Genomic DNA, 26,485 nt, shown 5'->3' with positions numbered 1-26,485 from the left:
TACAAAAATGATTAAAAATGACTTATCAAGTTTTAGCGAAGAATTTTTCTAAAAAAGTAGATTCATAAATAAAATTTGTATTAAGAAGAGGGAGAAGAAAGGAAGAAATAATTGACCGAGCAATTTCTCAGCAAAGATCAACAAACAAATTCCTCTTCGAAGATCCCATAAACGATTCACGATGTTTTAAGAAGGTAAACCAGGACTTCCCTGAAGAAAGATCCAAGCAACGTGTGAAACGACGTCTATTTCCTACTTCACGGAATCTTCGACGAATCCGAACGTCTCTGAATTCAACCCAATTATAGGATTCCCCCCTGCCGATTCACCAAGGCTGATCTATTCTGATTGCATCCAGGAAGCGAGTCGTATTTACGGGACGCCGATTCCAACTATAAAAACGACCTCTGATCCTCGAGGAATCAGATGCTGGATGCTCGTTTAAAGGTTTCGCTAAAAATAGCTAAGGTCTGCGTGCGAGAACAACCATTCCGCTGACACTATGATATTTATAACGATGGATTCTGGAGAAAAAAAAATCCACGACTCGTATGCTTCGAAGGAATCGCGTGTTCAGATGCCATTTATTGGTTAGCTTACGTTACATTAAGTTATGTTCACTCGATGGGGGCCAGAGGCTGTCTTGGCCTCTCGGAGGGGCGATAAAGGCAAAGGGGACAAAGTTAAAGTGTAGGAGTATTACAATTAGTGGAGGGGGAGAAAGGGTTTCGTCTCCCCGGACGCCTTTAGTTCGGGCCGGGGACCGCTAGGTGGTGGCGAGATGATCGGTGACGGTATTCTCGCAAGCGGTCGCCCGGCATGCAGTCCAAATTGCAGTATGATAGGTGTCTGGGGCAGGGATCGTCTGCTATCAGCCCCACTGGACGAGTCTGACAGACGATCCCCGAGACAAAACGCCTTTTTCTCCCCTCTCCTACAGAAGAGGGGTTGGGGGTATTTGCCACCAGCTGGAAGAAAGGACCTTGGAGTCCTATGCTCTTTTTGGAGTTATCACGCTTCAGCCAGATGGAAACCAGGATGGCATGGGGGCGGAGCTTCAGTTGCGAAGGATTCTTTTGGGGACCAAGGAGGTCGACTCCGTCCCGGGTGCCCTCGAGTCGGTTACGAGGATAATACACTTCGACCGACCAGGGGACTGGGCGCGGAGGCGACGAAGGTTTTCCTGGGGGAATGCGGGGGGCTCAGCCCTTGCAGCTCAGCAAGAGGAGGACTTCGACGAGGTCGCAAGCGTCCTAAGTAGGAGCTCAATACCTGGTGCGATTCCAGGTGTCGGATAAAATCTTAGGTATTGAGTTCCGATTTGGGACCCCTTTAGAAACCGGGGTTAGTTTGCACAGGGCGGGGGAGGTACTGGTATAATACATAGATCTGGGTACAATACCTCCCGAAAGTGCCTAAGGTTATTCACCATGGGGGTAAATGAGTAAGAATCTCACACTGCTCGCCACCGCTGATTTAGGGGATGGTAGAAGTCTATGAAGATTTCTCCATGTTTAAAAAAAAGAATGCGACCCCCGGTGTCGAGCATAACAAGGGATTTAGGGGAAGCTTCAAGCTAAGACCTTCTCCGAGAAGGGCGCCCCAATGCAAGGCGTGGGAGGTCCCGGAATTGCCTGAATAGGTCGCCGTGAGAATTTTGGCGATAGGAATCTTACACTTCCACATCGCCCCCGAGGGATGATGGGTGGTCTTATGCGAGATCTTCTCACCTTCAAAAAGAAACTCTCGCGGAAATTTGAAAAGTTGGGATCACCTACATATACTTGAATAATTGATTTAAAAAAAAAAGCAATAGAAAAGTACTATTTCTAGTATCGATGATTATTATACTAATCACATGGAAAATTGAATTCTTGAAGTTTGGAAAGTTGGGATCACCTACATATACTTGAATAATTAATAAAAGAAAAAGAAAAAAGGAACAGAAAAGTACTACAATTTCTAGTATCAATGACTATTATACTAATCACATGGAAAATTGAATTCTTGAAGTTTGGAAAGTTGGGATCACCTAAATATAATTGAATAATTAATAAAATAAAAAAAATAAAAAAAGCAATAGAAAAGTACTACAATTTCTAGTATCAATGATTATTATACTAATCACATGGCAAATTGAAATCTTGAACTTTGGAAATTAATTACTCTATACTAAAAATTGTTCCCTAATTAGCTAATTACCCAAAAAGGTTCAGATTAAAAGTACCATTTTTATGCTTCCTCGTTTTCAAGATGCTTACAGCGTGAAGCACCTTGTACTTGACGATTTCTTCTGAGATGCTGCATAATTGAAAGATTCCCAACGTTTTGTCATTCGCTGCCCTCCGAAAGATAACGGGCGAGGATCGTTAGCAGTTGGTCGAATGAAAATTTCAACAGAATACGGAGAGTAGGTAATATTATCAGCAATTAAGCAAGATTCTGAGTAGAAGAGCTGGTACAGTTTCAGGAAATTGGCACGACAAACGCATGGCTCGCTTGTTCCACGAATGGTTATGGATGGTAATTTCAGCGATTCCAGGTAGGGAGAAACATTTCGGCTTGAAATGTTCGATTAAAATTGCGTTTGCATAATAAAATCTCTGACATTTGTAATTAAACACAAATACAATGGGAATCCGTCATTTTCGTTTCAGTCGTTTCGTTTCATTGAAAAATCATATTGAAACGTTTGCTGTCAAAGCTTAAAATGATTTTTCTTTTCAAGTTTGGAAATATATTAACATTTTGATTTTAATATATAACATTTTAAAGTCAATATTATTTACTTTGTTTCCATTTATTATACCGTGTCTTGATATGAACAACATTGTAACTTTAGTTATAATATATTGCAACTATAATACAAAAGTATTAATAAAATAACTTTTGTTTTCTGTCTAGGTACTATGCTTTTATTACAATTAGAAGGATTTTTAACTGTCAAAAATTAAACATTGTAATTCTACATTTTCTAACTTTTCGTCTTAAAAACAATATATTTTAAATTATTAAAAATATGACCCATTTAAAAGTATACAAAAAATAAGAAAGAAGCTATAGGGTAACGTATAGAATAACGTAATAAAATTAAATTAAAATAGATTCAATTAAAATTAAATTAAAATAGTAGCTTTCTCCATGGTCCGCCATTATTTCCCATTTTTTTACCTAAAGTATCAACAGCTGTATATGTTTCCCTACTATTTTGAAAATTAAAGCTAAGATTACTAAAATCAACGAAGTGTCCTCTATTTCAAATAATTATAATTAAAGGGTCAATCATTGTATAAACAACTGTATAAATTACCTTACCTAAATTCTTATTACACTATCTAATACAAACAGCAGATATAAAAAATAGAATCAAAAAATTGTAAATCGCTACAATATTGATAGATTGTAATAGCTACAATGTTGTAGCTAGGTTTACAGAATATAAGCTGGTTGCAATGTTGTTCATATCAGATGTCGATATATTGTGTAAGATTAGACCACCATAGCTGTCCCAGTGACACGAATCGATGAAACAAGTCGAAACGAGCGCGTTACCCTGTTCCCAGAGGGCGAATAATTTCTTTGGCCAGTCTTTTCTCGAAATATGTTACCATGAAGAGGAACGGAGGTTCTTGGAGACCGAACTGGGCAAGGTATTCGACCCTGATACAAGAAAGTGCTTTATCCTGTCCCGGAAGAGGGTGGCTAGGGATTCCCAAAGTGTCCATAACTCTTCCTGTCGCGCGAGGATACAATCAACAGCGAAGAAATCCTAAGATTAAACGACCTATTCTCTCTTTCATTACCAGATTTTCATTTAAAACGATCTACAGTGATCCAGATCGAAGAATTGCCTGTTCATTTGCTAAAAAATCAATTTCCTCAATTTAGCTTTTCAAATTTCCATCACTTTCAAAAATGATGACATTAATGAAATTCATTACAGATTGTAATTAAAACGAGCGTCTAAATACCAATTTTTTATAAATATTATTTTTCACTAAAAAAATTTATCTTTTTTCTTATTGATACCTTGAAAGTCTATTTAATAATAGATTTAATTGTGTGTCCATTTTTTAAAATAAATGAATAGTATTTGTGTATAATGGGAATGCACCTTGAATTTGAAAAATAATAGTCAATGAACTAAACAGAATCGTCAAAGATTTCCATAATAGACGTAGAATATCTTTTGAGATTCAAAAAATAGCACACTTTTTTAAAATGAAATATTTTCATTGTACTTCCTATATAATCATGCTAGAATCACATCTCACTATTATTGTTTAAAGCGTGTCTATCGCTGGAACTGCCTAATGCTTTAAAAGGCTACTATAAAATTCTACATTAATACAGAACATTAAATAATAGATTATTATTATTGCTTATAACAGTTTATGAAAATTACTTTTACTTTTGTTTATAAAAATATCTTTCATTTTTCGATTAAAATATTTTTAATATTTAATTATAATATAGTCTCAATGTAACATAATAAATCTCATTACTTAAAAAATTACGGGCTATTCTGTTTAGTTCAAAGTTTCAGTTCTGGACCACTGTGCGATCTAGGGAAACGTCCAATTTTCTTTTGATAGGATGTACTTCGTTGCACCCCTTTCAGTAATGTTCTTCAGATGACAGAAATGAAGAAAAGAAGAAAGTTCGAAAGTTGTTAATTAATAAGAAATTTCAGGGAGAAATAGTTGAAATGGAAGTTGTTATACCTATTAGTAAGGAACAACTGTTTTCTACTTATTTTTCAAATAAATTACTCTTAATTTTAAGAAGAAAAAGAATTTCTCAATACCTATGAAACTTATTTAAATTCACATAATATTAACACTTTATCTACTGAAAGCCTATTAATAGGCTTTTTAACAGTATGGGCTGTTGAAGAAAAATCAATTAATAACTTTTTGATTATTACACATTCACATATAATTTTGTTTAAACATTGCAAATTAGATGTTCTTCATTTAAATTGAAAAGAAAGGTTACACCTTTCAATATTTAATTATTGTTAATTACAATGTGGTAGTAGATATCTATTTTATTTATGCCCGGTGGACAATGTGTTAATCGTGTAGATAGCATCAATTAATATTTGCATATGAGATCAATATGTAACAGGAATTTGAGAATAGCCTGTATGATTCTGCTGACGATCGTGTTTATAGAGCAGTAAGTTATTCAATGTACCCAGATTTATCATCGATTGTTTTTCTCGGGGCAAGATTGCGAACTGGGTCAAAGCCGATCACCGCGGCACCGGGATAATGAAGAAGATACCTTTCGACGCAACATTTCGTTCGATTCGGATCTGTTCTATCGCGTAAGGTACTTTAATTAGACGTTTTAATTGGTAATTAGGACAGATAAGAGCGGACTATATGCACACCGATCCTCGAAAATTTTGCTGTTCGTTAGCGATCGAAAGCGTGGCTTTCAATTAACATCGGCAACTGTTCTACAAGCAAATTAATCATCTTCACGAGATGTAATTCGATTTTTACTTCGATTGAAAAGACACCAGACTGGGCTGTGAAATGATAATTTTCCAGGAAATTCCGCCATAATTATACCGGGATACAATACATGGGTAATTAATTAATTGTATCGTTAACAGAGATGTTATTAAACTAATTATGATTTCGATTTTAACCCTTGAACAACAGAACCTGGCTTTAGAAAATGAGAATAATACAAATTATGGAATTCAATTATAATTGTGGCTCTCTCCATGGTCCGCCGTCCAAGAGTTAATCAAAAGCAAAGTAATTAAGATGCAAGAAATTTTATATCGTATCCTTTGAAGATTTCTTTGATAAAGGATCCTAATCTACCGAAACCGCGACACAAGTCTTACCTCTGCTCTCTGTAAGTCCTTTTTATCATCAAGATAAAACCGCTTTTCTTTTTTTAAAAAAAGAGTGGCCTAAGACCATAAAGGGTGTACCGTAGCTCGAATCTATCGAGTTGGAGAATTAAAGCGATCGATATCGCCTGTCAAGGCGAAGTAGTTTGATATCTACGGAAGGACTCACCGAAAACTGGAGCAAGGATGGATGACCCAGTGACCTGCAGCCTTCTGTCTGATCCGTTCCTTCATCAGAGCCTTCTTGCTACCGAATAGCTTCATGGCCAACTTGTTGTCCGTAGGCTGGAACAGGGCCTGAAGCTGATTCTTCAAGAAGCTCTGCTTCACCTCCTGGCCCGGAAGTCCCGGGCCCGGCTCCTCCTTCGGCGTCCCGTAGAGGGACACATCGTCCACTCCGAAGTGGACCTTCCCGCTGCCCTTGTAATTCATCTCGTTGCCTGAAACAAAATTAAAATTCCCCTTATCAGTAGTGATAAAAAATCTCCCTAATTAAATTTTTTGAATTTTAGTTTTTTAGAAAAATTTTGACAGTAATATGAAAATGATTTTTATATTTTAAATAATATCAAATTTTTAAAAAATGACAACAGTAATAAGAAAGTTATAATTACTGAAAATTTTTGGCACTAATAAGAAAGTGATAATCTTTGAAAAATTTCAACAGTGATAGAATGATAATTTTTGAAAAATTTCAAAAGTAATAAGAAAATGATAATTTTTGCAAAATTTCAAATGCCAATAATTAAAGAACCCACAGGATGCCTTTCAACAGTAATTAAACCTTAAGAACAAACTCGTCCTGACGCAATGTTTGCACGAACTTCATTAGCTGGTGCATCGAGCTGACGAGTTTGCTAAACATGACACGTCGATCCATCTTCGTTGAATAAACTCAAAGAGACCTGTTTGTTCGTGAATTCTACCTTCGAACAATTTGATCGATTTAATCGATCAAACGTGTTTCAAGTATGTCTTGCAAACAGTTTAATAACAGTGTTAATTGTATTATGGAAACGGTAAAGGTTGTGGATTGGTGAATTTTAAATCAGGTTAGTATGGAAACTTGTTTTGTCTATTAAAACAAGACAATTACACCAGCAAGGCTAATCGGTGCTCTACATCCTGTACTCGGAGTTCTAGTTCAGTCGGAGAAACGGAGTGCATTTCGAGAGCGTGCACCCATGGTGGTTCGGCGAACACGCGAACACATTCCAGCTTCCCAAACGCAGCGTGCATACACGTGAAACGTAAAAACCTCGAAGCACCGTTCGACTCGATTAAATACAGTTAGCCGAGAGAAGGCTGACTTCTTGCGAGGACAATTTTCGCGCCAGGCGAATCATTGTTGCGGACCGAACGTTCGATCGATATCGATTCAACGACGAAACACAGGAATTAATATTAAATTATCAGTTTCTCATCAATTTTTATTATGTAAATATTGTATTATTAGAATAGAGTGTTCTGCGGAAGTAAACGTAAACATGCTTTTTTTATTTCCTCCCACGAGCAACAAAACAATTTCTGTTTTCTAAGTCGGTACAAAATTATTATCAAGGATAGCAAGTTTTTCGAACACTTTCAAAAGTTTTCAACTTCGATTAAACATCGAATGGATTCAATATTCTATGATTAAAAAAAGATATGTTATCATAATTATTATTAGACGGGTGATATAGTTGCTCCCATGTGTTTATTATTAACCCTTGAACAGCAGAGTTTGGGTTAATCGAGACCCAAACTTATACAGGAATGTATCATTCTTAAACGAAAGAGTTTCATATAATGGACAAATAATTTTTAAAGCGACAGTGTAAAATTTAGAATATTAAAATGAAATTCAAATAAGGGCTCTCTCCATGGTCCGCTGTCCGAGGTCGACAGAGGCAGACCATTGAGAGAGCCCCAATTATTCAAAAATTAGGTTTGATCAGCTGAAAGAGATATATCTTTTCACTGTTTTAATAATTCATATATTGGAGAGTGTAGAATTAAAAAATGAAGTTAAAATTAGGGCACTCTACATGGTCCGCCGTCCAAGGGTTCATTACATATTCCTGTTATTCTTGATGATTCAATCTGATTGTTTGAGCTGTGTATTCAACTTTGTTTACTGTATACATTTACAGTTTTTAAATCATTGTAATGCTTACCTTGTAACAAATTAGATACGGTTGACTCACACATTCGTTTACATATGTAAAACTTTTTACGAATTCAATGATACATCAAACAAAAACACAATAGAACCTCAAATTCATATCCCAAATAAAAATGACATCACAAATGAATTCTTCCTTCGTGAAATTTCAACTATCCTTCTAATTTCTCTATAACGTGCAATAAATAAAATGCTATCAATTTTTACAATTTATCTTAAAATACAAATATGTTATCGAACCTTCTATAAATAGTACAAATTACATCAAATAGGATAAAAAATGAATGGATCTTCCTCGAAGAAATTTCAACTATCTTCATAATTTCTCTACAACGTGTAATAAATAAAATGCTATCAATTTCTACAATTTATCTTAAAATACTAATATGCTTTCGAATCTTCTACAGATAATATAAATCACTCTAACGATAAATAGGATAAAAATGAATGGATCTTTCTTGATGAAATTTCAACTATCTTCATAATTTCTCTACAACGTGTAATAAATAAAATGCTATCAACTTTTACAATTTATCTCCAAAAACGAATATGTTATCGAACTTTCTATAGATAATACAAATCACAACGAACAGACTAAATAATGATAAAAGCAAATTTAAAAATCAACCATCAAAATATCAAGAAATTTTCATTTTCTCAAAGAAAATAAAAATACTAATATCGACGAAGGTATGAAAACCTTCACCAAAATATCCCTGAGGTTCCTCAGCTTTCCTAACCACCCAGAAGAGCGATCTCCCAGAAGACTCACCAGATTTCAAGTTTCTACGCGCGTAAGACAATTCCGGCCAACTGGCGATGAATTTTCTACAGCCTTTCGGCTTGCTATCAGCGTCGGATTGCTTTCGTAGCAACGGTCTCTTCAGCTCGTTCAGTTTGCTGACACGCGCCGCATCGTCGGCCATCGCCCGTCAAGCCAAGCACGAGGATCGTCGAGGAGGAAGGATACCTGGCCCCGTTTACCGTGTAACTGGTCCCCGGTGCAGAGGTTGACTAATGACGAAGTGAAGACCCGGGTAAAAAGAAGCGGGACTCCTCACGCGAGGCGAAAGCCGGAGGAAGACGAAGAGAAGAGAGAGAAACGGTGACCGGTTTTATTGTCGAACCGACTACGCCGACCACGGCGACCAGCGTGCTTTCGTTCGGTTTCCATTCTTTCCAACGACGAACACATGCAAATAACCACGACAATCTACCAATGTCAACCTTGACCCTCCCCCCCCGCGACGGTCGAATTATCACCCGCGATATTTCAAACGAAGCACACCCGCGCGACGCCGCGACCGATCGCTTCGTCCGCCACTGTTTTCACCACTCTGACGAGGGAAGTTCGGTAACTCGATAATTCCGATTTTTTTTTAATTTTTCAGATTTGTAGGGGACCCCGAGAGAAGTATAGCGCAATTTTTGTTTTTCACCCAATTTCAGTTCTTCGGGGTGGAACACCCCCTGAAGGTAGATAGAAGGTTGAAACTATCGTAGATATAAAACAATGATTATAATAATTATACAAGTGATAACGCATCGTTCAAAGTGCACGTATCGGTGAAAATTAGTTAAATACGACTTTGTTGGGCAAATTTAGCATACATATTTGCATTTATTATGAGGTTCTACGTATTTTTCGACGTGGCAGAGAATTCAAAAGTTTTCAAAATAACAGTGATGGGGGGAGTTTTTTTATTTAAACGAAGAATTTTTATCAATTTAATCGCCTCGTTTTATAGAGCATTAAAAACCATTCAATGTTTATTATAATCATTTTTTTGTATCTACGATAGTTTTAAAGGTATACAGAGAAATATGGAAAAACATATCCACCTTCAGGGGGTGTTTCCACCCTGAAGAACTGAAATTGGGCCAAAAACAAAAATTGCGCTTTACTTGTTTTAAAAAAATTGGAATTTTCGAGTTACCGAACTTCCCTTGTGGGTGCGTGTTGTTTCGCTTGGATCACCTTCTGGGATTTTGAAATATTTCAGAAATTCGAGTGCCTTTGCGAATTAATAGTATAATGGAATAGTTCTACAGAGTGCTTCGAGAATGGAAAGCTGTGAGGATTATGGTTCATTTGGCGAAGTTTGAAAAGTTTAAAAAGTGGAGGATTTTTAGGATTTCCAGGATTTTGAAAATTGAATTTCGAGTGCTTTTGTGAATAATTAAGTAAATGGCTTGGTGTGAAAAGGTGTGAAAGTTGTGGTTTATTTTCCTGTTAGGCAAAATCTGACGAGTTTAGGAACTGTGAAGGACCTCAGAGGATTTTGAAGAATCTCCAGGATTTTGAAAATTGAATTTCGAGTGTTTTTATGAATTAATGAATAGAATAATCGAGTAGATGGATCAAAGAATGAAAAGGTGTGAAAGTTGTGGGGCAAGAAGAGCTTAAGAAGTTTACAAGATCTCAGAGGATTTTGAAGGATTTCAGGGATTTAAAAATTGAATTTCCAGTTCTTTTGTGGATTAATGGATAGAATAATCGAGTAGATAGCTCGGAAATTGAAAAGGTGTGAAAGTTGTGGCTTGTTTTGTTGCTAATATAAGCGAAATTTGATGAGTTTCGGAAGTATGAAGGACCTCAGAGGATTTTGAAGGATTCCCGGAATTTCATGGTTGAGTGCTTCTGTGAGTCATAACAGGTGAAATATTTAAGGAGCGTTCGGGGAATTCAAAGTATGCAGAAGTTGAGGTGCACATTAATGCTCAAGTTGCATGAGTTTGGAGGTGTTCGGAGGATTTTGAAGAATTTCGTCATTTCCCTTTCACACTTTCACAATTTTGAATTGAAAACTAACGATTAATAAGTGATTACTTGTACACATACTTCAGATTTTAATTAACACGTTGAAATAATTTAACACTTGCCTAAATAATTTAAAAATAAAAAGTAACGAAACATTATTTTAAATAACATTGCTAGGATAACGTATAAAATAATTTTTCTATCCTAAAAAAGTACGAAGTATAATGCGTTTTTAATCTTCGGACCGCGGACCATGGAGAGAGCCACAATTTTGATTTAATTTTGTACCTCATATTATCTTTTTTTGTTTAAAAATTATACATTTAATTTTAACTTAATCTCCTTGTATATATTTTGTAAATATGGGTCACGATTGACTCAGGCTCCGCTGTTGAATAATAAAATATCATTATCTTTCACAGTTCAAATACTTTTTCTTCTAAATAGAATTATAGTTTATTATGTTTATATAATAAATTATATAAACAGATTTTTATATAATTCCAGATAATTTCCAGATTCACCTGGAGGAGAAATAACTGTCCCCGGTAATGGGGCGCACTTGAACTGATTTTTTGAAAGGGTTAAATAAAAAAATTTCCCCCACCACTATTATTTTGAAAAATTTTGATTATGCATTAAATTATATTTTCTACTTTTCTAGGAAAAGGAATGGCAACTGTATAAATTACCCTATTGTAAAAATAATGTAAAATAGCAAATAGAAAGCTTAAATTTTGAAATTTGAAAATGAATCATTCCTATTCTCAATAATTAAAACTTCAATACGTCCCACTACAAATACCCATTTTCAGTGTAGCATTCAACGTATTAAAATAAAACAGAAAATAAATTGATAAAAAGTTAATCATAATCACAATTTCGACCAAAACACTGTAACACGACCTTGGAGATACGAAGTGTTTCTTTCCTTACGATTTTTATCAATGAACTTTGCTATAGGTAATTCGTAAATAAATTATCGCATACAAGAAGAAATCTACATAGAAACGACTCCTTTACTGTGCTCAAACGCCATTCTTTTTCCTGCGTAACATTTAATTAACCCAAGCTTTAATAATCTCCAGTTACGTATATTCATTGTTGCGTTTGATACACAGCTGATAACTGAATGATTCATGTCCTTTATGTGAGATTTACGTTGCTCTGCGGTTGAACAAATGCTGAGAACGTTGATTCTCAAAAGAAAACTATAAAACTTCTAGAAATTGAAACAAATCGATTTCGTTCATTTATATTGGAAAATTATTGTTTTAAAATACTTGAAAAATGAAAAATAAATTAGTATATGTAATATAATTAGCATCTTTCATCTCTAAACAATTTAAAATACATTTTGATAATTAAAAAAAAGAAATTTTGAAATTTATTTTGGTTCTTGATAAAAAATAAAAATGTTTGTGAATATTTTCAAGGCTCGTTCGTATTGACTAATTATAGTGCGTTTAAACTATCGCAAATATGTACATAGTCTTCATGAATAAATGATTTATTAAAACCTCCAGTTAAACAAATCATTTTTAATGACAGTAAATTCAAACGTGGATACCAGTAATGTTAATCGATTCTTACGAAAGGACTGATCAACCATAGAAAACAAACTCTATGATTCACACATTTTACACTCGATGACGTTTAAAAATCATCATATTTAACAGAAAATTACCATAGTTGTTCATAAATAAATCGTATAAGACTTAGATTATCCTCCGATTATTCTAATGATTTGTATACATGTATAATTAAGGAAAAAGAAAAATTCACACATTACTCAGTTGCTAATTATTCTAATTACGACAACTTCATTTCAGTGTATAATCATTTGAAATTTATCTCTTTGCTTACACAAAATAAACTTATTAACTTCTTGCATACATTATGATTTAATTTTATTCAACTAATTAAGGAAATTTATTCTGAGACTTCAAATTAATAATCATATAATTAAAATTTCTAAAAATTATTCACAGGTTTTCGAAAAGCTTGATATTGAAAATTTATGTGTTTCTATAATCAGGAAAAAAAGTATCAGTGGGAATTAGAAATATGTAATCGATCATTAACATATTAAGGATTAAGTTGTGAACCGAGAATTTATCGAGTGTTAAGTAAGATGTTGATTATCATCGAAAGAACTTTATTTCTTCGTGCTTTAGCTGACTGTCACGTGCTCGTAAACCACGTAGACCGAATGGCAAGCCACTTTTGATTACTCTTCTATATCGCAACAACCGATAATGGGCTCGTTACGCGCATTTGTCGACGAATAAACGAGCTCCATGGCATTGCTCCATATTTTCGCTAGAACGCGTGCACCACATTTAAATTCACCACTTCTGTTCGAACCGGAATACACGAACTCTAGGTTTCAATGAAAATCATTTATGAAAATATAAACATACCGTATTTTAACAAAAACTTATCAAATTATGAATAATTTAACACGTTTGACCCATATATGGGTGACGTTTGAATTTCTATCCATCACTCATATTATTAAAAATTCTTTGACTTACTTAATTAGAAACACTCGTATTAGATATTTGAAATTGGATAAAAATATAATGAAAGTCTTTAATGTCGCAGTCAAAGTGTTAATGTGTGAAAAAATTTGTAAACACATTTCAATAAAGAATTATTAATTTTTCTATAAAAATAAAATGTATCTTTATAGAATTTCTAAAGATCGTTCAAGTTCAATGTTGAATTCGTATTATTACCTCATCACCTAACACCTAATTTATCCTTTAATTTTTCTAATTTCATTGATGTGATCACCTAAGAAACATTGTTTCATGGATACAGCGAAAAAAAGGTTAAATTGCATCGATGACACATCGTACATCTTGGTAATAATTCCTGGCGTGTTTGGATCCACACGTGTGGGTGTCATTATGTGTTACACTAAATGAGCTTGATATATAAGTGGAGGAAACGTAGGTGTCTAATGCTACCTATTAATGCAATTATTGTTACCTTTTGCTTGTCGTAATTTATAACAGCCTATTTTAATAAGAATATTAAGAAATGAATTTTTTAATTTAAAATTGGAAAGAGAATCAAAAGGAATTAAAAAACAATAAAGGGACATGAATGCAAATAGAAAGTGTGATAACGTTGAAAATGCAAAAAATTACTGTTTTTTAAATACACGCGTGAAGTGGTTTGCTCAACTTTTATTTGCAGTTGAAAAAAAAAGGACATAAAAGGGATTAAATGCAGTGAGAGAACGGGCATTAAGCTAATTGACGTCAAGCTTGCTCATACCGCTATTAAATCACTTTTGTGAATCGTGCAACAACGTGACAAACGTTTCCAGCTTTTCCAGCGAACACGTCGCAAATCTCGCGTGAAAACGTGAAGAGTATCTGTCGCAAGCTGGCCAATTAAATTTCCGCCCGGGGAAGATTCAAACTGTAACTCAATGCCCGCGGACGAAACTAGAGGTGTAGGTTTTCATACAATCCTGACAGCACTCTAAACTTTCCATCTAAATATTGAATCTGACTCCTAAGTCCTCTTTGTTTGGCAAATATCCTCCATAAATGAAAATTTCTATACTTTTATGACTTGTGAAAAGTCTCAAAATTAGTCCTTTTATATCAAAATTGAAAAAATTATCAATGCTATCTAAGAAAATTTATATTCTATTACAGTTTTAATTAATATACTCTTTTGCTGTTATATTATCATAGATGTAGGTAGCAAAAGATTCATAGATTGTGGAGTTTTTGCAGTTGAACCTTCTTATAAAATATTAACTAATATGAATAAATAAAAGTATTATCTTTACCTCATTTTAATTCAAAATTAAATGTACAATTTTTAAATAAGAGTTTCTTGAATTGGAAGAATAATTTTTAAAAGGACAATGTACAGTTTAAAAAATGAAATTAGGGCTTCTCCATGGCCCGCTGATAGAGGGTTAAAAAATGCATTATGAATTAAATATAAATAATAGCTTTCTTTATAGTCCACTGTCTTAAGGGTCTCTCCATGGTCCACCATCAAAATATTAAACAAATTTCCATACTGTTTATTATAATTTTCTTTTACGGTAAAAAGTAATTTACTTAACAAATTATTATTTTTTTCTAAATTTTAAACTTTGCAATTAAGTAAAGATAAGTTAGACTAAAGTCTAAAAAGTAAGACTGAATTATTTATACTCAACAAAGTATTTACTATTTTAAATATTTTCAAATGCTTCTACTTTTAACTTCATTTTTATTATTCATACCGTCCATTATCTTTTGCATATTTTAAGCATTCTGAAGAGTTACAATTTATCTTTTTTGTTCTACCTACTATAAACATTTCGCATGTTCTGTGTACACTCTGCTGTATTAAAAATGTCTAAAAATCCACAATCAATTTTTTCCAAAATGAAAACAATAAATAAACAAAATATCTTTTTCTGTTCTACCTACTATAAATATTTCACATGTTCTGTGTACACTCTGCTGTATTAAAAATGCCTAAAAATCCACAATCAATTTTTTTCAAAATGAAAATAAAAAATAAATAAAATATCTTTTTTGCTTTACCTAGTATGTATACATGTTTCAGATGTTCTGTATACACTCTGTTGTATTAAAAATGCCTGAAACTCCACAATCAATTTTTTCCAAAATAAAAATAATAAATAAACAAAATAAACAACTCACCTTGGTCGGCCACGAAATCGGTGATGAGCAATGTCTCGTCGTCTAGAGCAGTGACGAGGCTGTCCGTGCAAGTGTTCGTGTTCTCGATGCTGATCTTGATGCTGTCATCTTTGTTAAGCCGTGGATAATTGTTCGTGGCGGGGTTATTACCGGCGTGGCAGTTATTATTGTTGTTATTATTATTATTATGGTTGCTGTTGTTGTTGTTATTGTTATTGTTGTTGCCGCCTTGTTGCTGGCCGAGGTGGTAATGGGGTGAACGAACGGATTCTGTGCTGCTGGTGTGCAAACTGATCCCTGTAGTCGCTCTTCCGTTCACCAGCCGTAAACTCGGTGCCCGTCGACCTCCACCTCCTCCTCCTCCACCCCCACCAGCGTTTGTCACAGAACGACCGCCACCGCCGCCACCCTCGCCCTCCCTGGAATTACATTAGATTCTTCGTTTACAATGTCTACGTTTGCATTCGAATGGCAAACCATTCGTTAAAAGATTCAGGAACACCACCAAGGGGTGTATTTATGGAAAATTTGGTAATCCGAGGGGTTACTTCATTTGCATTCCTGAGGATAATTTTCATGGTTATTTGAAAATGTGAAGGACAATGGAAAAATTGAATGAAAGGGTGGTATTTTTGACTATGATTAACCCTTTGACTGCTGAGTACTATAGGCTTCAACGTTCTATGTATACGAAATAAGAATTGAATCAACAACACTTACCATTGTTTTTTTATTTCATTTTATTTCTTAATTTATTTTTCTTATTGTTTTATCATATTATAATCTGATAACATATGGTGTGTAATTAGTAATATGCATTGATTTATTTAATATGCAAACTATGGACGCAGATCTACTGCACCTAACGCACATGTGCGTCCATAGCAGTCAAAGGGTTAAGAGGATGTTATTTTAGACTGTAATTAGTCAGTTCAAAAATACTCAGCAAATAACAGCGTTTTGATACTTTGAAGGCTTCTTGCAATGCATGCTAATTAACGATTTGGATGCAAAAACCAAACACCTCCATTTCTTATAATTTTGCAAGGACTTCAAAAAATTGTTTACAAATATTTTTCTTAAACATTTAATAAAATTTGAATTTCTACCAAAAATGGAACTGCCTGGTTCTTGTATTCAATTCTTCAATTAAAATATGAAAATATAATAAATTTCCCAAGAATGATTGCTTAATATTCATTCTAATTTCAAACACGATTATACTATCATCAACGCTAATGGAAATCCAAATGTTTGCCCTATGGCAAGATACCGGGAGCCAATTTACATTACAGAGTTTGACGCGTGCGGGGAAGCGATTTCTCTCTTAAACGAGCTGCAAAAGTCGTCGACGAAGGAGCAGCGTTAGTATCTTAATTGTGATCGGTATACATATCCTGGCTTGAACGTTCGAATAGCCACCCTTGAAAATTGGCTGGCTAACGCGCATACTTAGCGAAACCGTTCCTCGGGGCGCGTTCCACTTCTTAATCTTTCCATCTCGAATGAAATCGTCCTTGCGATTCTGGACACCCGTCTTATCGGGCCGTTTTATCACCCTCGACAAATTGTACCCTCTTACAGATTCATCCTTTAATTGTATCGCATCGCTCGAATTAAGCGGAAGATTCTGTTAGCTGACTTCTTAATTACTAATTAACGGATGGAATCACTGGGACGATCAGAGATAAATATTAGATTTTATTCATTTGAAATTAGAAGAATGATTAAGTTATTTTTTGTTCTATTTTGTTCCATTGACCTTTCTAGACAATTAGGTCCTAGTGTTAATGAAGATAATTAAAGTTTATTTATACTTATAGTTGGTTAAATTAAATTTGGGAAAATTTCAACAATATTTATGATCATTAACCCTCGGACCTAGTATTTCCCTAGTATTAACCCTAATATTTCATATTATTTTCACTTTTTTAATTTTACACTAATTCGTTAAAAATTATTCCTCCAATATATGAAACTCTTTCAATTCAAAATTATACACTTGACTTATTGTTAGAATTAATATCCTTGTATATATTTTGCAAGTTTGGCTCACGATTGACCCACGCTCCGTTATTCAAAGGTTAATAAAAATAAAAAATGCCTAGAATAGAATTTATAAAGATAGCTCAATTTCAAGAATATATTTTTAAATCATCCGGATCGGTTATAAGGAATTTAACGAGTTAATTTTAACGACGTGCTAATTCTCCAAGGTGTCAAACGAAAGCAATCTTCTTTAAGTGTAAATATAAACTTTATTTCTCGGTTGTCTACATAAAAACGTGTTATAGCCGCTCAACGAATGGAATTTGTAGAATTTGCATCGCAGCTGCGTTACTTCATCTCTCAAATACAAATAAAAATCCGAAAAACTACGATTTCTTTCTGTGCACAAAAAGATTCGTAAATAAAACACCGAATAATAAATCTTTAAATGAATCTTGAATGAAATAGAAACGAGCTTTCAAATATTAGAATGCTTTCACATTATTCCAAGGCTTAAGGGTTCCCTGACTTTTTTCAGGACGTATCAGACACAGTCGGAAAGTAATGAAGAAGAGGATCTTATCGATGAAAACAGATCACAAAAAGAAGATCCAAGTACAAGAAAACGTGGCATAACGATCCCAGGTCACTGTTATCGACAGCTCGTTTTGCAGAGAAGCATTTCTTCTTACAGTTACCCTGTCCTCTGATCCCAATAGCAGATAAATATCTGCCATCCACGATACTGCAACCTTCTGTTTCCAATTTTTTCCCTCCGCAACGGGAAGCAATATCGAAGAGCAAACATATTTTACGAACCTTCTGCTCAAATAATATAACTGCAATGTCAATCAACTGATTGAGAAATTTTTATAATCTTTAATTATTAAAGAAATACTAAAAATTATAATAAAAAACTATTATGAGCATAACTCATTGTAGTACTGGCTATATTATCCCACCCATGGGGTGTAATGGCCAAAAATGACACTTTAAAACAACAATATTAATGAGATTATTTACAAAGGACAAATTAAAATGAAATAAATTAAGAATCGTAGATGATTTATACCTGGTTTGTTTTTCCATTTTTGTCTTTTAGATTTCTTTAAAAAATAAATGAATTTACAATAGCCATAACACCCCATCTTAGCCTATATAGGACCCCTTCTCCACATTGTCATTTTTCGAAATAGATTAAGAATTGTAGATTGTTTATACCTCATTTTTATTTTTTATATTTTTGATTGTTAGATTACTTTAAAAAATTAATGAATTAACAATAGCCATAACACTCCACCTGCCCCTTTATAGGGCCCCTTTTTATATTGCCATTTTCCCCGGGGGTTGCCTAAGGGGAAAGGCGTGGAACCTGAACCATTACATATTTTCTCTGAGGAAGCCTTGGTTGCTCGTAAGTGTACACAGCTGCGAACGAATAATCGCGGTTAATCTTCAATAAGTATACACGCAATAATGCTTTTCAATTCTCTGAGGTCAGTTTCAAGTACGTCAATGAATATTTATTAGTGCTAAATCAAGGGACTCGAGAGAAGCTTTCGGAATACAAATAACCGCGTGTTCACCTCTTGCAAACACGAGCGTCAATATCTTCTTGTGAACAAGGACAAAATGAAATTATTATTGAAAGCTGAACGCTCACTTCGTCGCTTGTTTATCCTCTTACACAATTCCTTCGATACGTTGAGCAAAATTTACGGGGAACTTTGAAGAACATCCGGGAACAAATGGCTTGCGATTCGTGATGGAAATTGAAAACACAAAGAGGAAGTTGTTAATAATTTAACGAATAAGAGGAAGACAATTGTTTAATCATTTCGACAATTTTTGCAATAACTATTAAAAGTTTTTAATTAATAACTTTTAAAATGTAAATTTAATTTATCTATTATTATCAAAATCCAATAAAAGTTCAAATTCCTCCACCTTTTAATGCTTCCTGGTTATTCAAGTAGTGCAACTGCACTTTTGAAGTGCATCGTTGCACTAATGAAAAACCTAATATACACAAAAACAAAATTCCTAGTATCACCCAATTTTTATTTACCTATTATTAATAAAATCTAACAAATGTTTGGATTCCCCACCCTTTAATGCATCCTGGTCGTTCAAGTAGTGCACTTGCACTTCTGAAGTGCATCATTGCACTCATGAAAATCAAATACGAAAATAAAATTTCTAGTATCACCGAATTTTAATTTATTTATCATTATCAAATTTCAATAAAAATTCGAATCCCCCCACCCCTTAATGCACCCTGCATTCATGAAAAAACAAATACATCTATATAAATAGAGCTCTTTAAATTAGAATTATTCATCTCGAAATTTTTGGAATAATTATTAAAAGTTTTTACAATGCAGAACTCTTCACAGAGGACGGTATATGCAAAGTTCCCCTTAATTAGTAGGATGTTAAGCTATCTTGGGTCACCATTGACCCACGCGACACAGAACCTACTAACCTTCCTCGTTCGCAGAAAAAAAGGAACTCGTTTCACGCATGCCACGAGTCGTTTAACAAGCTTCGCGAGCAACTCGATGAACCGGACTTAATTTCACTTTCATTGAATGCGAGGAAACCTCGCGTCGCGGATAAATTTGCAAATTAATTCTATTGGCTCGGTGCGTCGCGAGATGAATATGGCCTCGCGCATTTATTGAACCGCGCGGACGATCGTTCCGTCGCGGAATATCCGTAGAAAAAGTCGCGTTTCTATCCAGCTTGGGAATCACCTGAATTATGCAGCTTTGTCTATGCAAATTTTCCACTTAAAGACGGAATTAACTCTTCGTTACTTCCTTTAGACTGACTTGCAAACTCTCGTTAAATATCTTAGAAGCAAGATTTGAAACAATTAGGACATAAAATACAATAATAATTTCAGTTAATAGTATACTTTGTTATAAGTTAAAAGCTAAATTGATATTTAGAAGTTAACCGTCGCGTCGGTCGGCGGACCATGGAGAGAACCTCAATTTTAATTTAATTTTCTACAAATTAATTCTGCACATTTCCTTTTTTTTTTAATTGAAATGAATTTTTTCATATTTTCGCGATCTTATGCAACTTGGAAATCACCTGAATTATACAGCTTCGTCTATGCAAATTTTTCATTTAACGACAGAATTAATTCTTCGTTATTTCCTTTAAATTGATTTGCAAATTTCTCATAAAACGTCTTAGGAAAAGAGTTAGAAACTTTGTTAGAAAAATAATTTCAGTTAATACTATACTTCGTTATAAATTAAAATCTACATTGATATTTAGTGGTTAACCCTTGGACGGCGGACCATGGAGAGAGCCTCAATTTTAATTTAATTTTCTACAAATTATTTCTGTGCCACCCCTCTTTTTTTAATTGAAGATTTATTTTTAAGAAATCATAGAAATTTCAATATGTAAATAGTAATTAAAATAATAATTAAGAAGGCGTAGTGCTAAAGGCACCAAATTAATTCGTACACCCAATATTGTTCAGAGTGTTAACCACTAAGCTCAAGAAAAAATACATAAATAAATGAAAATAAATAATTTCAATTCCACCCAAACATATCCACACTATTAGGCCCTTCATAAATGAAGATGGCACCGAACCCCATGGAAGACGCACGAAACATGGTATCGAAGGAAAGGGTTACGATTTACCCGGGAAAATACGTCGACCCAGTTTCCATCGAATCGGAAGCACGTTACAACCGCCTATCGAGAACGAGAGAACACTCGCGACCCATTGTGATCATCCTTAGTCTATTGAATCGAGCCACGCGACCCGGCCTAATCGAACGCTAATTATCCTTCTCCCAATTAACAAGCGCCGATACCGGGTCGGGAACAATGCAACCCGACGGGGGAAGAGCAGAGGGTGGGCGTAAAAAATAACGACGAGTGGCTGTCTCACCTTGTCTGCGAGGCTGCGTTCGCACGTTCCTCTCTCGGCTGCCTCGAGAAAAAGCGACGTGGACGGGTCAGGGAGACGGAACACCACGGACACAAGTGGCCCGGGACACGTGAAAGGGACCAACGGGCGAGAGGGGGTGGTAAAATGCTTGGGTGAACACGTACGACACACATCGGGGCTAGTCTTTTTTTCACACGCGAATCGAGTCATCGGTGATGACTTTAGACGCGGATCTGTGGATTTTCAAGGTTCTCGAACAAGAATTTGATTTTTCAAATATAAATTAATTTTTATAATTTTAGAATGCATGTTAAATTACAAATGAAACTTAGAAGATAATAAAAATATAATTAAGAAAAAATTATAATATTGCTAATAATTTAAAGTATATTGCCAGGTGTATGATAGGGTTCTAAATTGAACCTTTGATTAATATTGATGTCCTTTTAGTATGATGTAATATTTAAAAAAAGTATTTGACACGTTTCTTTTTAGTGGCAATCGTACACTCTGAAGAGGTGGAAAGAGTTCTTGAAGTTTGAGTGGCGCACTTGGAGGGCATTTAATAATTTGTATTAAAAGGGTGAAATTAAAAGTTCCAATTTATGCCTATTTTTTATGAAAATTGTCTAATATTTTACTAGAAAACTGAGCAAAAATATATCGACTGATATAAATAGAATGGTTCCATTAAAAAAAGGAGTGCAACTGTACCTACTTCATAAGTGCATCGTTCTAAAGCTCGTTGCACTCTGAGTGTTCGAACAGTGCAACTGCACTTTATGAATGCATCGTTACATTCGTCAAAAAACAATAAATATATACAAACAACGGTTACTACATATGCAATATTCGTTGAAGCTTCGAATCCTTCCATATTCAAATGCACCCTCAATATTTGAAGAGTGCAACTGCATTTTTCAAGTGCATCTTTACATTCATGAAAAACTAAAATTTCCACTATTACCCAATTTCAATTCACCTATCATTGTTAGAATCCAATAATAGTTCGAAGGCCCCACCTTCTAATGCATCCTGACCGTTCGAGAAGTGCATCGTTGCACTCATCAAAAACCAAACATACGAAAATAAAATCTGCAATATCACACAATTTTAATTCACCTATTATTATTAAAATGCAATGAAAGTTTGAATACCCCACCCTCTAATGCATCCTGACCATTCAAGAAGTGCAACTGCACTTTTGAAGTATATCGTTGCACTCATCAAGAACCAAACACATACGAAAATAAAATCTGCAGTTACGCAATTTTAATTCACCTATCATTATCAAAATGCAATAAAAGTTTGAATACCCTACCCTCTAATGCATCCTGACCGTTCAAGTAGTACAACTGCACTTTTGAGGTGCATCGTTAAATTCATAAGAAAACAAATGCATCTATAAATAGAGCTGCCAGTGTCATCGAATTTTAATCTATCTATCATTATCAAAATCCAATAAAAAATCGAATTCCCCACCCTGATCATTCAAATAGTGCACCTGCACTTTTAAAGTGCATCGTTGCACCCACGAAGAACCAAATAGATACGAAAATATAATTTCCAGTATCACCCAAATTAATTTATCTATTATTACCAAAATCCAATAAAAATTCGAGTCCTTCATCCTCTGATGTGCCCTGACCATTCAAATAGTGCAATTGCACATTTAAAGTGCATCGTTGCACCCATGAAAAACCACATACATACGAACATGAAATTTTCAGTATTACCTAATGTTAATTAACCTATCATTATCAAAATCCAATAAAATTTCAAATCCCCCACCCTCTAATGTATCTTAACTGTGCAAGTAGTGCAATTGCACTTTTGAAGTGCATCGTTGTATTGATGAAAAAAGAAATGCATCTATATCAAAATCCAATAAAAATTCGAATCTATCCAAGCCACGAATGCACTAAAAGCATTTGCATCGGGAGACGAAAGAAGAACATCAAAGTCTCGGTGAAAAGAAAACTTCCTCGACCCTGGGACAGGGAAAAACGATTGTCACACTTAAGCGCGAGACGAGTACCCGGTGTTGAACGGGGACTCGCGTGCCTCGGGATCACAACGGACACATTCATCCTCGCCCACTCTCCCTCTCTCTTTCTCTCTCTCTCTCCATCGAGTGGCACCCGTCTCATCTTCTGTGTACAATCCGAGGGTGCACATGCACGCGGATGCAACCTCCGGTCGGCACTAGAATCTATTTTAAGAAACTTCCCCGCTGGCTGATGCGGTCGACCGAGAAGAACAACATACATATTACACATACACGGTATGTTCAAAAATATACGAAAATATTTTATTTATTTTGAATATTCAACGCCTTTTTTGAAAACAGAAAATTTGGGTAAATCTGCAGAAAAAGCTCTCCCTTATCAATTTCAATGATTTTTGAATATATTTATTATAAAACTTGATATCCTTTCATTCCTCTTAATTTAAAAGATATTTGCGAAAAAATATTAATTAACTCATTTCAATCATTTTGAACAGTATGGTCACCTGATAGTCAAAATATTAATTTAACCTAACCTAACCTAATTTATAGGGGTTGGAGAAAAAGAATTTAAAAAATGTGGAATTCTATATTATTTTTAACCTAGTCAGTAGATTAAGTTAGATTAGGTAAAATGAATGCTGTGGCCACACAAGTCAAAATAAAAAATAATTCAAATCAATTGCATCTGATCTTTAAGCCCACCCGTTATATAATATTGACAGTTTTTATATTATATCTCCAAAAATAAACGAATCCGACATTTTTGCAAGAGGAAAATGTTGTTTAAAATGCTGAATTTTACAACATATTCAAAAATCATGAAAATCACTGAAAAAGCACCGTTTTTACAAGTGCACCAAAATTTCGCTGTTGAATTCATCGAAACTTCATTTCTGTGCTTTCAAATGCATGACGGCACTGCTAATCTCTAGGAGGCAATTAAAATTCTCTTTGGACTTGTTTTTCGCCACACCCTGTACATGCATGTATGTACATACGTAAGTATATTCCTGGTGTCGAGTGCGCTGCCTCTCGAAAAAACGGTCAGACTGACAGCGACGGGCGTGACAGAGGAAGACGGAGATAGGTAGGCGGTGGAAAGGTGTCAAGGTTCGCTTTCGATTGCCACGTTTCCAATTTGCCCGAAGAGAGAAACACACCGGGGCTCGTGCCGTTCCAGGTGACGTTCCAGCACGCGCTCCAGATCAAAAGCTCGAGAGGGGAACGAGCCCTCCGCTCGAATACGACACACGCCGTCTCGTTCCACTCGCTTCCGCGCCGATGATTTTACGCGGATGCTTTTGTCCGACGATGCTTGCACTTCGACTTCGCCCTTCTTCCTTCCTACTACCGTTTCCCGTCTACATTTTTGCGATCGCTTGAACTTGCTCAATTTTGACGGACATCATTTTTCAAATCTATTCCATCGTCATCGATCGACCCATATGTGTGTCCAAGCGTAATTGTCATAGTAATTTATAATTCCATACATAATGCATTATATGGTTGCATTTAAGGAAATGGGGTGCCCCCCCATCGAGCTGATTTTGTTACCATAGGTAACCTTTGACCTGGCGATTCCAATGGTGGTCATCCTACCCCTTAACCCTCCCTCCCAAGGGTCACAAATTGAAATGGTCTAAAAAGTGATTTTTGCACCGATCTCAGTGAGTAAATCATTTCCCCCCAAAAATCTAGCCTAACCTAACCTAAAATGATCCTATGAGTAATTCATAGGTTAGGTTAGGTTAGTTGGGGGGGTAACACCTGGGGAGGGAGGAGATAAGGGATAGGATCAAGGGCTATCTATGCTAAAAAAAATCAATACCCCATTTTCTTAAAAAACAGCTAAAGTGTAGACGGTGAGGATTTATAATATATGCTCTGAAGGATGGAACTATAAATTAATAATAGTCTGTGCAAGCTTAAAAATGCACCGTCCCCAAAGGGTTAATCGCGAATGCACCCTGCATTAATTTTATCAGTCAGTTTAAACATTATAAAGCTCCTGACCATCAAAGTATTAAAAAGTTGAGCAAAATGAATCATTCCTACAGATTATCGTGTGACAATGCAACTCGATGCTGGTTTAACTGAATGCAGGTGGCTTTGGTTCAACTTTGACGAGGTTACCGAATCAATTATCGGACTAACCAGCTTTCCCTGTCATCGCGCGACTAATCTCGATTTCGCTGCGAGTTAATTAATGTTAAACAATACAGGTTTCGATAACGCGATTCATGGAAGTTTACTTCGCACATGTACGTTCGGTATTCAACGTTTTTCCGTCTGGAATTTCCATTTGCAGAAGATTACAAGTTGTATCAACGTTTCCCTTATCTGCTATTCATTGTCTCGAATTTGAAAAATGATTTTTTCTGATTATCTAAAATTAGAGAACAGCTGTTCGCCGATACAATTAGCAGTTCTTGTCACGGAATGTCAACGTGCGCGTAGGAATTATTAGGAATGCAATTTTTTAATTAGTTATTTTTTTCTTTTCGAGCGACGACAAAACTGCACTGCTCGTTTTGCATTTCCGAGAAACCTGCGAATATTTTTCACATGATACGAGGACAAAGGAATTCCGCGTGAATCAAGTATAAACACTTGCTGATGCTGATTCAAGCGAATAGTTGCGCTTTTTACCAGTTAATCGCGAAGAAATGATTGACGTCTGACATAAGCATAGCCTGTAATTAAGGATCGATTACGAATGACAAATTTTTCTGAATGAATCTTTACGTAGATAAAAATAAACACATGTTTTTGATTTTCTTATTGGACCTTATACAGAAAAATAATTAATTAATTGGTGTTACATATAATAATATTATGATATATAAAATTCTATTACTGTTCTAAGGTTAAAATAAACTGAGATTCGGGATAGGAAACATATCGAAATGGGTCATCGATTATTTTGCACACCTTAAACACCGAGCTCAAGTGGATTCTACAGGTGCACGTGCAACGTGTGCCAAGGTCCCTCTCAAGAACTCACCGTCAATCGATTATTTTGCATAAACGAAGCGAACGAGGAATTGATGATCGGCGAGGACAAAAAAATAAAAC

The 26,485-nt window shown here is 35.0% G+C and overlaps 1 protein-coding gene across 4 annotated transcripts in view; it reads right to left on the bottom strand.

Moving 5' to 3' along the window:
- LOC114878173 (potassium/sodium hyperpolarization-activated cyclic nucleotide-gated channel 2) overlaps positions 1–15,900 on the bottom strand; it is a 72,196-nt gene extending 56,296 nt beyond the window's left edge. Inside the window, exons 1-2 of one of the 4 annotated variants that reach the window (XM_029191664.2) lie at positions 15,489–15,900; positions 6,045–6,315 (exon numbers count right to left, since the gene is read on the bottom strand). In XM_029191664.2, the coding sequence (XP_029047497.2) occupies positions 6,045–6,307 (263 nt within the window). In that variant the 5' untranslated portion in view covers positions 6,308–6,315; positions 15,489–15,900. The remainder of the gene's footprint in view (positions 1–6,044; positions 6,316–15,488) is intronic. The other 3 variants (XM_029191665.2, XM_029191667.2, XM_029191666.2) reach the window with 3 other exon arrangements.
- Positions 15,901–26,485: the final 10,585 nt, after the last annotated feature.

Source organism: Osmia bicornis, chromosome 8 (genome assembly GCF_907164935.1).
Source record: "Osmia bicornis bicornis chromosome 8, iOsmBic2.1, whole genome shotgun sequence".
NCBI lineage: Eukaryota > Metazoa > Arthropoda > Insecta > Hymenoptera > Megachilidae > Osmia > Osmia bicornis.
Note: the sequence above shows the minus strand (reverse complement) of the source record. Positions and strands in the feature narration are given on the sequence as shown.